Source organism: Psittacula echo (assembly GCF_963264785.1).
Source record: "Psittacula echo genome assembly, chromosome: 6".
Classification (NCBI taxonomy): Eukaryota; Metazoa; Chordata; class Aves; order Psittaciformes; family Psittacidae; genus Psittacula; species Psittacula echo.
In genome coordinates this window covers 5,457,602-5,472,038 of record NC_137743.1, presented here as the reverse complement: position 1 = coordinate 5,472,038, position 14,437 = coordinate 5,457,602, and the positions used below count along the sequence as shown (strand labels likewise).

General features: G+C 39.8%; 1 protein-coding gene across 7 annotated transcripts in view; it reads right to left on the bottom strand.

Annotated features, from left to right (window-relative positions):
* The window catches only part of ATE1 (arginyltransferase 1), a 90,116-nt gene that overhangs the window by 46,185 nt on the left and 29,494 nt on the right, over window positions 1–14,437 (bottom strand). For 6 of the 7 annotated variants that reach the window (XM_080621764.1, XM_080621762.1, XM_080621763.1 and 3 more), the window contains 2 exons: window positions 13,856–14,037; window positions 9,558–9,657 (listed from right to left, as the gene is read on the bottom strand). In XM_080621764.1, the coding sequence (XP_080477890.1) occupies window positions 9,558–9,657; window positions 13,856–14,037 (282 nt within the window). Of the gene's footprint in view, window positions 1–7,535; window positions 7,665–9,557; window positions 9,658–13,855; window positions 14,038–14,437 lie in introns of those variants that run through there. The other variant, XM_080621768.1, reaches the window with a different exon arrangement.

Here is a 14,437-nt window from a genome sequence, read left to right as displayed (position 1 = left end):
GAACCATCCAAAACTGATTAGATCAACAATAAATGAAGTGAAGCTAACAAAGCAGCATGAGATTGATTCATTTTCTCATTAGAAACTCCAGAAATACACTCAATTCTGTGCCTTCTTACACTTACTAACCAGCAAGGACTAATGGGTTTATAGAACTGCAATTGGAATATTCTGAAATGTGAACTGTGGTTGGACTTGATGACCTTAAAGGTCTTTTCCAACTTGTTGATTCTGTGATTCCTCAGATGAAGGAGAAAAATTAAAGACACGTGAGTTGTAAGAATATATTATTCACTTTCTATAACCAAAAATCAACCAAACAAAACCTACATCTCTTTTGTCTCTGTATTTCAGTTTACAGTTCTCACTTTAATTGCTAATGGTTGCTATGGAGCCCCCCAAATAAGCCTTCAAATAAGGCTCAGTACAAGTCAGCACTAAGCAATGGATTTATGACTATGCAGAGTCATAGTCATGATAAATTTCTAGCTGCTATTATCACTCAGAAGATGGTTTGCCACAGGCTTATTCACATGATCCAGAATAAATCTTTTTAGTGGCTCCTTTTAACAGGGACAGGCAAGTTACCTCTAATAACTCTGAAAGCATCCACCAGTATGGAACTGGCCTATAATTTAACAAACCATACTTGTGCTTTCATGAAAATAAGGTTAGATTTTAGTGTACTTCAGCCTTGCAGAAATTAAAATCACATTTATTAAAGAAACACTATAGGAAAGTTATCCCAAGTTAATAAAGTTCCTGTAACAGGTAAAAGGTGTAGAACTTATCCCTGCTGACGTGCATATGCAGGCAATTAATACCATCTCTATCACAACATCTGAACCGTGAAACCTGAACATATACCTCCTCATGCACAAACACATTCCCACCATATGCAAATTCCTTAGTGATAGATATCAAAATCATTAGAAGCAAAGTTATCATCATCAAAATCAGTAAATCATCAATATTTGAGCCTGATATTTAAATTACCTCATATTTAAATCAGTAATGGAATTACTTAAAAGACACTTTGAACCTGCCTCTGAAATAACTTCTATGGGAACTGGCTCTTTTGGAAGTTCTTTGGTTGGTTGTTTTGGGGTGGAGGGATGCGTTTGTGGTGTTAAGACTGCATGAAAATAATGTAGCCTGGTCCAAGCCTCATACAGAAGATAACAAATAGAGAGTTTTAAGAGGACCTACTCCTATTTAATAGCATTTCTTTCTCCAATATAGAGAAGCCCCAAAAATACAAAGTTTACTCAACTTGATGAATCTGTTTTGTAATCAAAGACCCATCAAATAAAAGGTTACCGGTAGACAGCTGAAACTGCAGCAAGGCCTTGCCTCACAAATACAACTTCACCTTGACAATGACGTTCAGATAAATCCCATTGAAACTTGTACAACATACACCCAAGAATTTCTGCTTTTGGACATAAGTTTCGCTTCTCAAGGGGCAGTACAGTAACAAGAGAGAGAGAGACTCATTCACTTCAGAGACCTGTGCAACAGACATTTTCTGCCTGATAAAAGCCTACAAATAATGCAATCAGGCATAAATATACATATGATTTTCACTTCAGCTCTGCTACACTTCAATCACCCTAAACTTCAAGCAAACAACTGGAAAGAAATCCACATTTCAGACATTAGAAAAACAAAGCGCTGGGGACATGTTCATGTTTTTCCCAAGGGAGTTCTAAGTGACCAAAACCTAAGTCCTGACTGCAAATAATCTAAAAGGAAAATTAAAGTTAAGAATAAAAGACATGGATGGGATCTCTGCTTTTTTCTAGTAGGAAAATGGGATTCCAACTGGTTTTATCCCTGAAAATGCTGTGTGAAATTCAGCACAGCTTCAATACTTGCACAAAGGAAGACCTATAGCAATTTACAATTACACACAGGGTACAACAGCAGCTGGGAAACACAAAGTAGTAACAACATTCACTATCATTACCTGCTATGAAAATGACATAGAAACTGGTATTTTGCTTTTAATAATTGTATTTTCAGTAGAAATCCCCTGATGGCATTCAATAACGCTGTTGTTCTCCAGCAGGGAGCATCTCCTGATGCTTGCATTTTAATGCTCATAATAACGCAGTTTTCACAACCTGACACTGCAATCGTGAATGTATGATTTATCAGATGCAAAAAACAGCCAAGCTTCTACTTAAAACACATTTGATAAAGTATTTGTACATAAATAAGGTCTTTTTGCACTAGTTACAGCCAGACGGAATATTAAGGCAACTTCATTTTCAGAAGCATTTAACACATGTACACCAGGTCAATCTTTCAAACTACTTTTGGAAGTGCTGGCCAGTCACTTTATGAGACCCATCTAAGTGGGTTTTAACACCAAAACTCCAATGTAATTCAAAGTAGTCTTCCCTCAGTTACTAACCAAAACCATTTGAGCAACCTGCTCTAGTGGAAGGTGTCCCTGCCCATGGCAGGGGTTTGGAACTAGAAGAGCTTTGAGGTCCCTTCCAACCCAAACCATGCTGATTCTATAATTAGAAGGAACAAATGAAGTAAGTTCAGAGCTCTGAAGAAATGAATGATCAATTTTAGCTGCTGATGGTAACACAGAGGAGTATCCCAGCTCATGAGTCCAGTGAAGAAATGGAAGGAAGGAAGAAGGGAGGCAGGTAAAAGTGATGTTAGCAAGATATAGAGAAAAACAGGGATTTTCCCCCCTCAGTTCTACAATTTATACTTTTCAGGATTTTATTATTATTATAAACAAAGACAAAAACATACCATTATTTTGCTGTTTGTTTTTAACAGTCTTGCCAAAAGAGCAAAACCACTGTGTTGCCAAAACTTTTATTCCCTTCTTAGAGTAGATAATGGTTTTGCAGCCCAGATATTTCAGTTCTTTATTACCAAATTACAAGTTATTGCAAGCAACAACTTGGCTCTCACTAACAAGTACTGACTCTTCAGAATATTTAGATGACTATTTATGACCTGTTTATATGCAAAAAAATTGTTTTGTATTAATTTAAATGTATATTTACTCCTATAAACTAAATTAATCCTGGAAAAACCACTAGCACAAGTGCTAACAGACTTGAGCAGAACAGCTCCAGTCTTCCAGAGCTTATCCACTCTTAGCTTATTGTGTTTTCCCATTTCAAGGTAAATAGGAGTATCAGTGGGAAAAGCAGGCTGACAGCTGGTAGCACCTTCAACACAAGCTGAACAGAAAGAGCACGCATGCAGGTACAGAAATGCCGGCTCTTTCTGTGGGGAACTAGTGACACAGCTTGCAAAGCTCAGTGGCAGAACCATAACGATGTGTGCTTATACCCCCAAGATCATTGAGGATCACATGAAGTCACGTCACATTAAGTCTCTTTCTCTCACACATTCGAGCTGACACAGCAAACCCAAGCTTATTGAAAAGGTTAATTCCACAGTCAGAAACGTGAAAGAGCCAGGAGAAGCCAGACCTTTGTGGATCCCATGGCCATGGAACCCAGGCTACCACTGGATGCGTTTCACTGCTGCAGGAGTTGTGATGCTGGAATTCCTGAAAGCAGCCAAAGAAATTGGCTCTCGAGTGCCATAAAATTCCAGGGGCACCGCTTACGACCACAGTCAGGCCGAGGTATTTAGTTCAAGAATGATTAATCACAGTTGAATCAGCCTTTTGTTTCTTTTCTGACATTTCAGAACCCTTTATAGTACTCTGTCTATCTGAAGTCTGGCCATGCCTTGATACCAAAGGAGACTGTTTGAAATAATTCCATTTACTTTGGCCTGCATACAAGTCTGGATAAAGATTTCAGTCAAAACACCTCTTCACATCACAGAATGGTCTTAAAATGGTACACAGAGATAACGCAGCAAGAAGACATTAAATCTGTTATGTACTTCAAAGTACACTGGTAGTTATTTACAAGCTTAGTGGAGTGGCTTCAGGGAAAGCAGATCATTGACCAAAACAAGTAACAATACACGCTCCAATTGCAGTGCCTGCATGCAAATATTGACACTGAAAAAACTCAGAACTAAGGAAACGCAGGTAGAAAACATCACCAACAAATCCTCTCTAGCACAAGAACTTAGAGGAGAACTTGATTAAAGATCCACAGAGCTCTGAATCACAAATGCACAACAGCAAGTTCACTTACTATTTACACCAGAGACACAAACCCAAGATCTATCTAGTGACACCCACCACAAGACTCAAACTCAATATGAAAGAACTGCAATGGAAAGTACAGAAGGGATTCTCAAGGAGTCCATAGTAACTGGAGAATGTGAATTTAGCAACATTGAACCATGCAGTTACATTTGTTACTCGCAAAGATGTGGGATAAAATAGGGTATCAGGATAGGAAAACAGTCCAAGATCCTCTCAAACATCTCTCCAATATGGCTGCTCACTAAAGGTGATTCTTTTATTTCTATAACCCCATGGAAACAAATGTCTTTACCTGAAAAGCATTAACAAGTACAGATACAGTTCTTAAACGCATCAGAAGCAAGCCTGAGACCAACATCATCCTCAAGTAAAATACTTTCTTATACTTAAGATTTTATCACACACTCCAAAATGCATTAGGAAAAAGACTTTGCATCTTACGAGTCTTGGAAAATGGTCCAGGAGACTGTTTTCCAACATAAGAACTACCACATCTAACAGAGCCTGAGAAGTTTTACCACAAGGTCATGAATTTCTTCAGAGAACCATTTTATTCTTGCATTACCCTGACCTACCCGGAAAAAATGGAACAAAGCCATTGCTTAAGGTTCTTTCATAGCATTTTTCCATATTAACACAGCTAATAGGACACAGAAATCCTTTTGTCTCAATTTAATGTAGATTTTATTTCACCAGGTCATAAATATTAACCCATAGATGGGAACAAACTTAGGAGAAGCTGGGAACTAAAAAGTAGCTTCATATTGCAATATATTCCCTTCCCCCTGGTTTAAAAATCACACTGAAGTCAAATGCAAGCTGATTGGGAACAAAGGGAAGGGAATAGTGAGTCAAAGAAAAGAGAACTTTATTTTTAAAAACAACCTTTTTAGGAAGCATCATCCACTTCCATGAGGTAGAATCACCATCAAATGTTCACAAACCATACAGATGAGGCCCCCAGGGACATGGTTGAGTGGTGGTCTTGGCAGGCCTGGGGTAATGGTCGGACTTGATGATCTAATGGTCTTTTCCAACCTAGTTGATTCTATGACTCTAAACTTTTTAACCATTCGTCTTCCTGCCTGATAATTCAGAATTCTCAAACTCTGCTACTGAGCCACAGGAATCCTGATTTGGGGATCCTCTTCCAGGAAGAACAGGCCTCCAATCTTCCACTGCATTATAAATGCCCAAAATTGTACTTTTGGTGGCAATAAAATCCTGCAGATGAAAAGGTCACACACTGACCACTAATAGTGTATTCTCCGTCAGTTCGTTCCCTGACCTGCTCAGTGGTGGCTAAAAGTACTCAGCAGCTGCAAGGCGCAGTTGCGCTATGGGCAACTGGTGGGATGTTCTGGCCATATCAAAGGTGACAGCTCAGAGAAATCTTCTAGGACAAAGATACAACAATGTTTTAAGAACTGCATAAAAAGCAGAACAACCATGTTAGCAGCCCTATTTAAAAACAAATACTTCAACAAAATATCAGTATCTTGGAGCTCCTCAGAACATCCAACACAACCAAGGTGATCTGAGCTGTTCCTGTATATGACCCAGTCACTGGTATATATGATCACATCCCAAAACAAGTTAGAATCCAGAAAAGATGTCTACAGTTTGCATTCCAAGAAAGTATCCACACAGAAAAAGGCTTTAATGCTTGGATATCTATACCTCCCATCTAGGAAATATATGTGTTTAAAAGCAAAGCATCCAGCTATGTCCTCATGTGCACAACATTAATGCATCAGTCTTGGATTGTAATGGGACTACAACAGTTCATTGCAAAGTTCCTCAATTATTCCTACCACAGTTTGTACAGAACACTGAGTCTGACTCCATGCAAAGTGGAACACTGTCAAACTCCTTAAATCAACATTATAAAGTCATTGTTTCTCATTCATCCGCTGCTTCTGTTTGATCAGCAGGAAGATATACAGCTGTTTGGTACAAACCAGTAGTCAAGCTCAGGAATCTTTGCTAGAAGCAGTCTGGTACTGCTTTTCCATCAAAAACCAAATGCAAATGTCAGCTTAGGCATTTCCACTGATCACAACCTGTGACTAGAAGAAGGAAAACTTTCAAAGATCTCCAAAATCCTGTGACTTTACTGTAAATAAGGACAATGTGCATGTGTGCTTCACAAGACACTGCTTACGGTGCTCTCCATCAGACACTGCTTATGTAAAGAAGTGATATTATGCCTAGCCTCCATTTCTAAACATCCTAGGCCAAATAATTTGCAAAGAAAATTACCAGCAGAGGGTAAAACCAGCGTTTAGCTTTCCAATTGCTTCCATTTCTTTCCTGCATTTATTTTTCTTACCTGACATCAGTTTAACAACAGCCTGTCATTCTTCCCCACTAATACCACTAAGGAATGGGAGACTCCAACATCTCTAGTAAACTGTAATAAAGCAAAGTCTTCAGCACATAATGCCCATAAGTCAACCAGGAACTACTGAAACTACTTAATTCACAATGTCAGCACTTACCCATCCTTCTTTCCCACTGCCAATCAGTTCACAGGAGCTGCAGCATTACCCAGACACGTTTCAGAGCTTAGCTTTAAAATTTGCTTCTGGTGTACTATCTCAGTGAGGGTAAAGTGGACCTACAGAACTTATGTCAACCTGATTTCCAATTGTATTACTTGCAAAAAAAATAGACACAGGAAAAGAAATCTACAATAAGATGGAAACCCATGAAATTCATTTATTAAATTATTTCTTTCCCAGCATGGAGAAACACCTTCTATTGTGTGTGGTCTCAATATATATGTATAGGTTTTCTCCTACCCATCCCCTGCCCCAGAAATTCTCATCATTTATAGAGAAAATAATAATAATAGAAAAAACATGTTATAATATTCCCATTACAATTTATTCAGTTTCCATTATTTGAGAATAAAAACTAGAAGAATTGCGAGAATCTCATTCTTGATGCAATTACTTTCAACTAACAGAACAAGCTCAACAGAAGAGACACCACATTATAATACATAACCATAGAACCTCAGACTGGTTTTGGAAGGGAGCTTAAAGCTCATCCACTTCCAACCCCTGCCACGGGCAGGGACACCTTCTACTAGAGCAGCTTGCTCCAAGCCCCTGTGTCCAACCTGGCCTTGAACACTGCCAGGGATGGGGCAGCCACAGCTTCTCTGGGCACCCTGTGCCAGCGCCTCAGCACCCTCACAAGGAAGAGCTTCTGCCTAAGAGCTCATCTCAGTCTCCCCTCTGGCAGGTTAAAGCCATTCCCCTTGGCCTGTCCCTACAGGCCCTTGTCCAAAGCCCCTCTCCAGGTTTCCTGCAGCCCCTTTAGGCACTGGAGCTGCTCTCAGGTCTCCCCTTCAGGAGCCTTCTCTTCTCCAGGCTGACCCAGCCCAGCTCTCTCAGCCTGGCTCCAGAGCAGAGCTGCTCCAGCCCTCGCAGCATCTTCGTGGCCTCCTCTGGACTCGCTCCAACAGCTCCATGTCCCTCTTGTGCTGGGGATATAACATAAATACAGAGTGGCTACTGAGGTCAGCTCCCAGTTTTACAGCATTTAATCTTCACATTTAAATAGTTTGCTAGCTACTTTAATACACTGACTCCTACACGAGCTATGTTTAACCCATGTCTACAAAGTTCACATTTTCATTAAAACTTACAACAAAAGACTCAAACCCAAGCTTCTTAGCAATGACAGCTTTCAGAACTGGGATGCTTTTTCCCATTATAGTCAGATTTGTCTCTCAGATTTGTTTGTGCCCTAGTAAACTAAATGCATACTTTTTACAAGTCTTGAACTATGTAGGCTGTAGAACAGACAAGGGATGTTAAATTGCAGTGTCTCCACATGAACAAAGAATCCCAAACTTTTAAGTATTTCCAAAGAGTAGAACAAATAATCAGAGCTGGTTCAAGTTGGTGATACGATAGCTTTTAAGATGATTTAGATGAAAGGGGCAGTGTTTTCCAACTCACCCATTATCCTTCTCTTAAAACTTAATATCCTCTTTCTTTGGCCAGCAGATGGAGATGATAAACTCAGGCTGGCAAAGAGTGGTGTGGGGGGGAAGGACAGACAAACATCTAGCAAAAGGAGAAGGAGGGGTTTCTTACTTCCCGAACACTGAATCATCATGGTTACCTGTACTGTAGGCCACAGTAAAGCTGAAATGTTTCCTTCTGTCACAACCATCACTTCAATGAACCTCACAATTTTGGGGCTATTTGAAAACTAGCTGAAAACACTGCAGACTTTCAGCTCACTGAAGGGGGGAAAAAGGAAAAGAAAACACTGCATCTCTTACTCTACATTTCATGTATCTTTCCATATTATTAACAGAAATTTTGGTTATGTGTAAGTGTTCAGCAAATATTTATCACGGGTCAGTACTCTGAAAATCATAGCATCCCAGACTGGTTTGGGTTGGAAGGGACCTTAAAGCTCCTCCAGTTCCAACCCCTGCCACGGGCAGGGACACCTTCCACTAGAGCAGCTTGCTCCAAGCCCCTGTGTCCAACCTGGCCTTGAACACTGCCAGGGATGGGGCAGCCACAGCTTCTCTGGGCACCCTGTGCCAGCGCCTCAGCACCCTCACAGGGAAGAACTTCTGCCTAAGAGCTCATCTCAATTTAACCTCTTTCAGTATAGAAATATTCCTCCTTGCCCTGTCACTACATGCCCTTTTAACCATTGTATCATAATATTCACAAAGCAATGAGATATTTACAAAGAAAAGATACCACATTCATAACACTCACAAAAAAACAGAGGAAAGAGACACCTTTAGCTGTCTCAGGTCTAAACAAAGCTGAAGCTCGCAGGAGCTACAAAGGAGGTTTGATGATAGATTGGTTATTCTAAGTGTTCTGTAGATTCTTCTGACCCCTTCTCTCTAAAGTCTGCTTTTCTGGCTCAGACCTGCCACTAGCCCAGCTTGTCACTGGTTTCATCAGCAGAGCAAGTCCATTTTCTCCAACAAAAAAACCAAAGAGGGAAAGCCCAAGTACAGCCAAAACCAGGAAGACGTTATCACTGCTCATAGGCACCAAGCAGCAGTGCCACAAGCATGCAAACCTAAAACTGGAGAATATACTGTAAACACGAGACAGCCAGGTAATCAAATGACAAACTATCATCCAACAGCCTTGAAAACCTATCCATGTGAACTGCTTTTAAGCCAACATGTAACAAATACCACATGCAGCTAAATTTTGACAAGGAGAAAAAAACTGGAAGCCAAGTTAAATAGTGACCAATGTTCAAATTTAACCATAGAAAGTTGACATTAAAATCCAAACTGACAATTAGAAAACGCTATACTACTATGAACACTGTCAAAAGCTTTGATTAACAGTACACTAAGGAAAGAAGTAAGATCCCACTTTACCTTGTATCTCATTTTGGGGCATGAATGAATGTAGAAACCCATATAATAAAAGCAGAGATCAGGAGCTTTCTCATGGAGTTGCCTTGTAAAAGCGATTTCTCTGTGAAAGGAAAAAAAAAAGGACTAATTACTTGTGAATACAGTTCTTACGCTCATTTTACCTCTTCAGATTGAAATACTTCAGCTGCCTGGCTCATGACCTACTTAAAGGACTAGATTTCTATGAAATAAAGAAGGAAGATGAGCAACTCAAACCCAATGCTGAAGAAGCTAATAAATTGAAAATTGATGCATAAACCACAACTAAATAAATCACTAAAATGCAAAAGACCATGCCAGGCTTAAAAATGCTTTCGTTTTTGTGTTTTGTCCTGTCAATTTAGTTACTCTTATTTGACTTTTAAGCCAGTAAGATCCTCTGTTTAACAGGTTTCTTGTTAATGTTCATATACATGGGAATTCTACAGGAAGTGGCCCAGCAGTCGCACACAGACTGGCTAACATGGCTCAGGCAAACACCAGTGTATATTTAGAAAACAAGTTTCAAGGATCAGCTTCTTGTTTTGTTCAACTATTTGCATTTTAGCAATTTACATGTAAAAACATCCATCTTTATGCAACAAAAGGTATTTTTTACCTCCCCTCATGTTTGATTGCGTGATTTTCCCATTTATTCTGAAAGAGAAGTGTCAATTTATTCCAAAATAAGTTTGCTTCGATTTTATGGCACAAGGAAAGTAGCATTATCACAAAGATTCACCCAGTGTTTCCACTATAATGCTAATTTTCACAGCATCTGCAACTTAGCAGTTCACTTTTGTAACCAATTTGCTAAAACATAGATCTTGGTTCTCACTTCCAGTGTCAAAGGGATAAGAAAGTAAGAGCATGTGCATACAGGAAGCATACACAAATAGTTCAGGGGTTTATCCCTCAATATTTAGTTAGTAGGATGATTAAATGTATTGAAAACCTAACATTTCAGTTGCAATTAGTTTGCTGAGACCATCATGAGCTCATTCTAACTCTGTATCTATATACATTTCTTCAACAAGTGAAGAATGTCTGGAAATAAGTTACTCCATCTCTGCAAATCCAGGTAAATAGAACAGGTTCCAGAAGCTGGATGTATGTACTACCAAAATGTGCAAACATGCACTTCACACAGATAATCTTTAAGACATGGCATGAAGTTAAACAAGTTTACAGTTTCATGCAGATTATCCTGGACCTAATTAAATACCTTTCTGCAATTCAAAAAGCTGGAACACTAAAGGGGAAAATGATCTTTGCCCTTCAAAAGCCTCCTCACACTCTTTCCCATTGCACTATAAAGTATTTGATCTAATAAAACAAAAAGACTCCAAGTGAACAGAAGATAAGGTAGACCATAATGTAACAAGGCAAAAATTGGGCTGCAGCAACAAGTCTCACCATGGGCAACAAAGCTTCATGCCAGCGAATTAGTGCATGTGATACCAAAGCTTAGAACTACTGCCAATGTCTTTGCATGGCCTTCAGTGATATGCTCTAGGTAAAGACCCTTAACTCAAGTTCTTGCTCTATCTTTCATTTATCTATTCAGCCAACTCCACTCCAGGCAAAGTTGAATAGGAGGGTGCTAAAACATTCTTCTCTTTCTGTTCTTCAGGAGTGTATGCTATGATCCAATACAAGAGCATCCTCTAACTCCATTTAACATCCATATATATATATATATATATATATATATAAGGATACCAGAGAGTGACTCTTCATCAGGGGCTGTAGCAAGAGGACAAGGAGCAATGGATTTAAACTGAAACGGGAAGTTCAGGTTAGATGTAAGGAAGAAGTTCTTTACTGTGAGGGTGCTGAGGCGCTGGCACAGGGTGCCCAGAGAAGCTGTGGCTGCCCCATCCCTGGCAGTGTTCAAGGCCAGGTTGGACACAGGGGCTTGGAGCAAGCTGCTCTAGTGGAAGGTGTCCCTGCCCGTGGCAGGGGCTGGAACTGGACGAGCTTTAAGGTCCCTTCCAACACAAACCAGTCTGGGATTCTACGATTCTGTTTTTCACCAGGAGCACTGATGAGGTGTCACTGTACGGTGTAACATGTGTCTACCTGTGTTCTTCCTGCCTAAATCTTTCCTACGGAAAAGAGACTACAGACTTTCAGTTGCTCTTTTTGTAAAGTTTTAGGCTATGGCACACATCTAAAGAGCTCTGATGGCTGTTAGCGCTTGGCAAGAGTTATCAGCTAGGGAGGAAGTCGTATTCATTTCATCAATACAAAATTCAGACAGTATTTCAGTGCTACATAACCCAACTGCAAAAGTAGTTCAAGTATTTGTCCTCCTACTAACTAGAAGTGATGAGTACCACGCTTGTCTACGACTCATGATTTCAGGTAGCAAGAGGAAGGTTTAACTTCTTCATGCAAAGAAGAATAAGAATCACTCAATATTTCTTGAAGACTTTTTTCCCTTTGCTAAGTCTGGCATTTCACAAATAGCTTCTTCTCCCCTCATTCTTTACTTACATGCCTACATAGTTCAAAATGATCCACAAATCCCATCCTTTCTACGGCTCAGCAGCAAAAACTCTCAGAGTAGCATGAAGTGGAAGTGACAGCGCTGCAATGTAGTTTAACCTCTGCAGAGTAAAATTGGCAACAGCTTTGAAGGTATCAGATTCCTCTGCAACTTCCTAAATCCTCCCTAACTCTCCAGGCTTTTTTCCCCTTTTCAAAAGAAGAACAAGCTTGGCTCCCCCCTAAGGCTGCTGGGAACTTGTTTTTATTGCCTTAAATGCTGCAGAATTTATAAGCTGCTTTTTCTCTACTTGAGCCATTCACGCATGTTGCACCCGCAAAGTTCTCAATTTATTATGTAGAAAATTCAAAATCATTTCAAGAATTCATAAGCAGGGATTATGTCAGTCCATTATTACATAAAGTAATGGGATACGCACAAATACTGAAAACCAACTCTTACAAGGACTTGGCTTTTTATGTTATATGCTCTTCTTGCATGGAAAAATTAATAATCAGTCCAATTTCAAATATGATAGCATCACAGATTGGTTTGGGTTGGTAGGGACCTTAAAGCTCACCCAGTTCCAACTCCTGCCACAGGCAGGGGCACCTTCCACTAGAGCAGCTTGCTCCAAGCCCCTGTGTCCAACCTGGCCTTGAACACTGCCAGGGATGGGGCGGCCACAGCTTCTCTGGGCACCCTGGGCCAGCGCCTCAGCACCCTCACAGGGAAGAGCTTCTGCCTAAGAGCTCATCTCAGTCTCCCCTCTGGCAGGTTAAAGCCATTCCCCTTGGCCTGTCCCTATAGGTCCTTGTCCAAAGCCCCTCTCCAGGTTTCTTATAGGCAGTAATATCTAGGTTATGTAAGTAAAAAATATAACATATCTAATAAATTACTTCTAAAAAATCTAGACCATTGACAGAAAGAAAAAACCAATTCTAACTCACAGGAGTTCCAACGCTTTATGTACATTTGTTAATTTTGATTAATCTTATAAAATCACCAGTGCCACTGAATGCCTCAGGAAAGTGCTAATTCAGACTCTTTCAGCCATAGACCACTGGAGATGCACAAATATTTCCACTCTTTAAGGGTTTTTTTCCCTTTGTAATAATAATGAAATCATAAAATTGCTCATGGAAGAAGAATAGGAACTTGCGGTTTAGCACAGTGAAAAGCATTACCCACAACTCCTACTGTTTTGCATGACTAGATTGATAGTTAATCTAAGGCTTTAACATTCATAAGATTACTCTGTCCCATCAGGCTTTCTGAAGACAAAGATAATGAGATTAACATACCTGAAAGTACTACTGCTAGTACAGCAGGAGGCTACTAATTCAGAAGACAATGGGGTTTAGGTACTCTCTTATTTATGATCTCTATGTGCATAAAACTATAAAAGTGATTAATTTCATTTGGTGACTAGGCTAAGCAAAAGGTCAAAGGAAAAATTATTTCTATTCAAACAAAAAAGGGGCTTTTCCTGCTGAGACCAAGCAATACTAAATTATTTGCAAGGGCAATAAGAACAGGGTATTTTGTTTCTGAGTGTTTTCTTAATCTGTAAAAGTATTTAGCTAACTAGAAAGATCCATCCCTATCCAAGGATGGCAATTACAAATGTATCTGGAATACAACCAACCACAGAGAATTAATAAGAAATAAGTAAATATAAATAAACCACAAATACTTTACTATTACCAATGTTTAGACTGGAAATAAAAGCTCAAGTTGATGAACAAGTATCAATTCTTACTACTAGACAACAAAAACATTCTCTTACCGTAATGCAGAGTAGACTCCCAAAGATAAGAAGGAGTAGTCTGGATCATAGTACAGGTAGACAGAGGACACGCAGTAGGGCAGGATATCAATGACACCAACAGCAATTATCTTCCCATCCAGCCAATACTGCTGGTGGAAAGAACCATAGCCACATTCTGGTCCATTTGGTGCATTCTCTGCCTGAGCAAAAAGAATAAAGAGTGATGTGATTGTCTGACAGGCAGACTCTCAGTATAAAACCTAATTTGAGAAAGAATATTAACACAGCAGTAAATACTGTGAGAAATTACTTCTTCTGTCTGTGTTTAGAAAAGGGAAAATAGGACTTTGAGAAGCAGGTAAAACAATAGCAGTTCACATTTGTGACCTTTGCTGTGTTTATGATGGGTAAACTCTACATATCATGGAATCCTAGACTCATTAGTGTTGGAAGGGACCTTAAAGCTCATCCAGTTCCAAACCCCTGCCATGGGCAGGGACGCCTTCCACTAGAGCGGGTTGCTCCAAGCCCCATCCAACCTGGCCTTGAGCATTGACAGGGATGGGGCAGCCACAACTTCTCTTGGCAGCCACCCTCCCA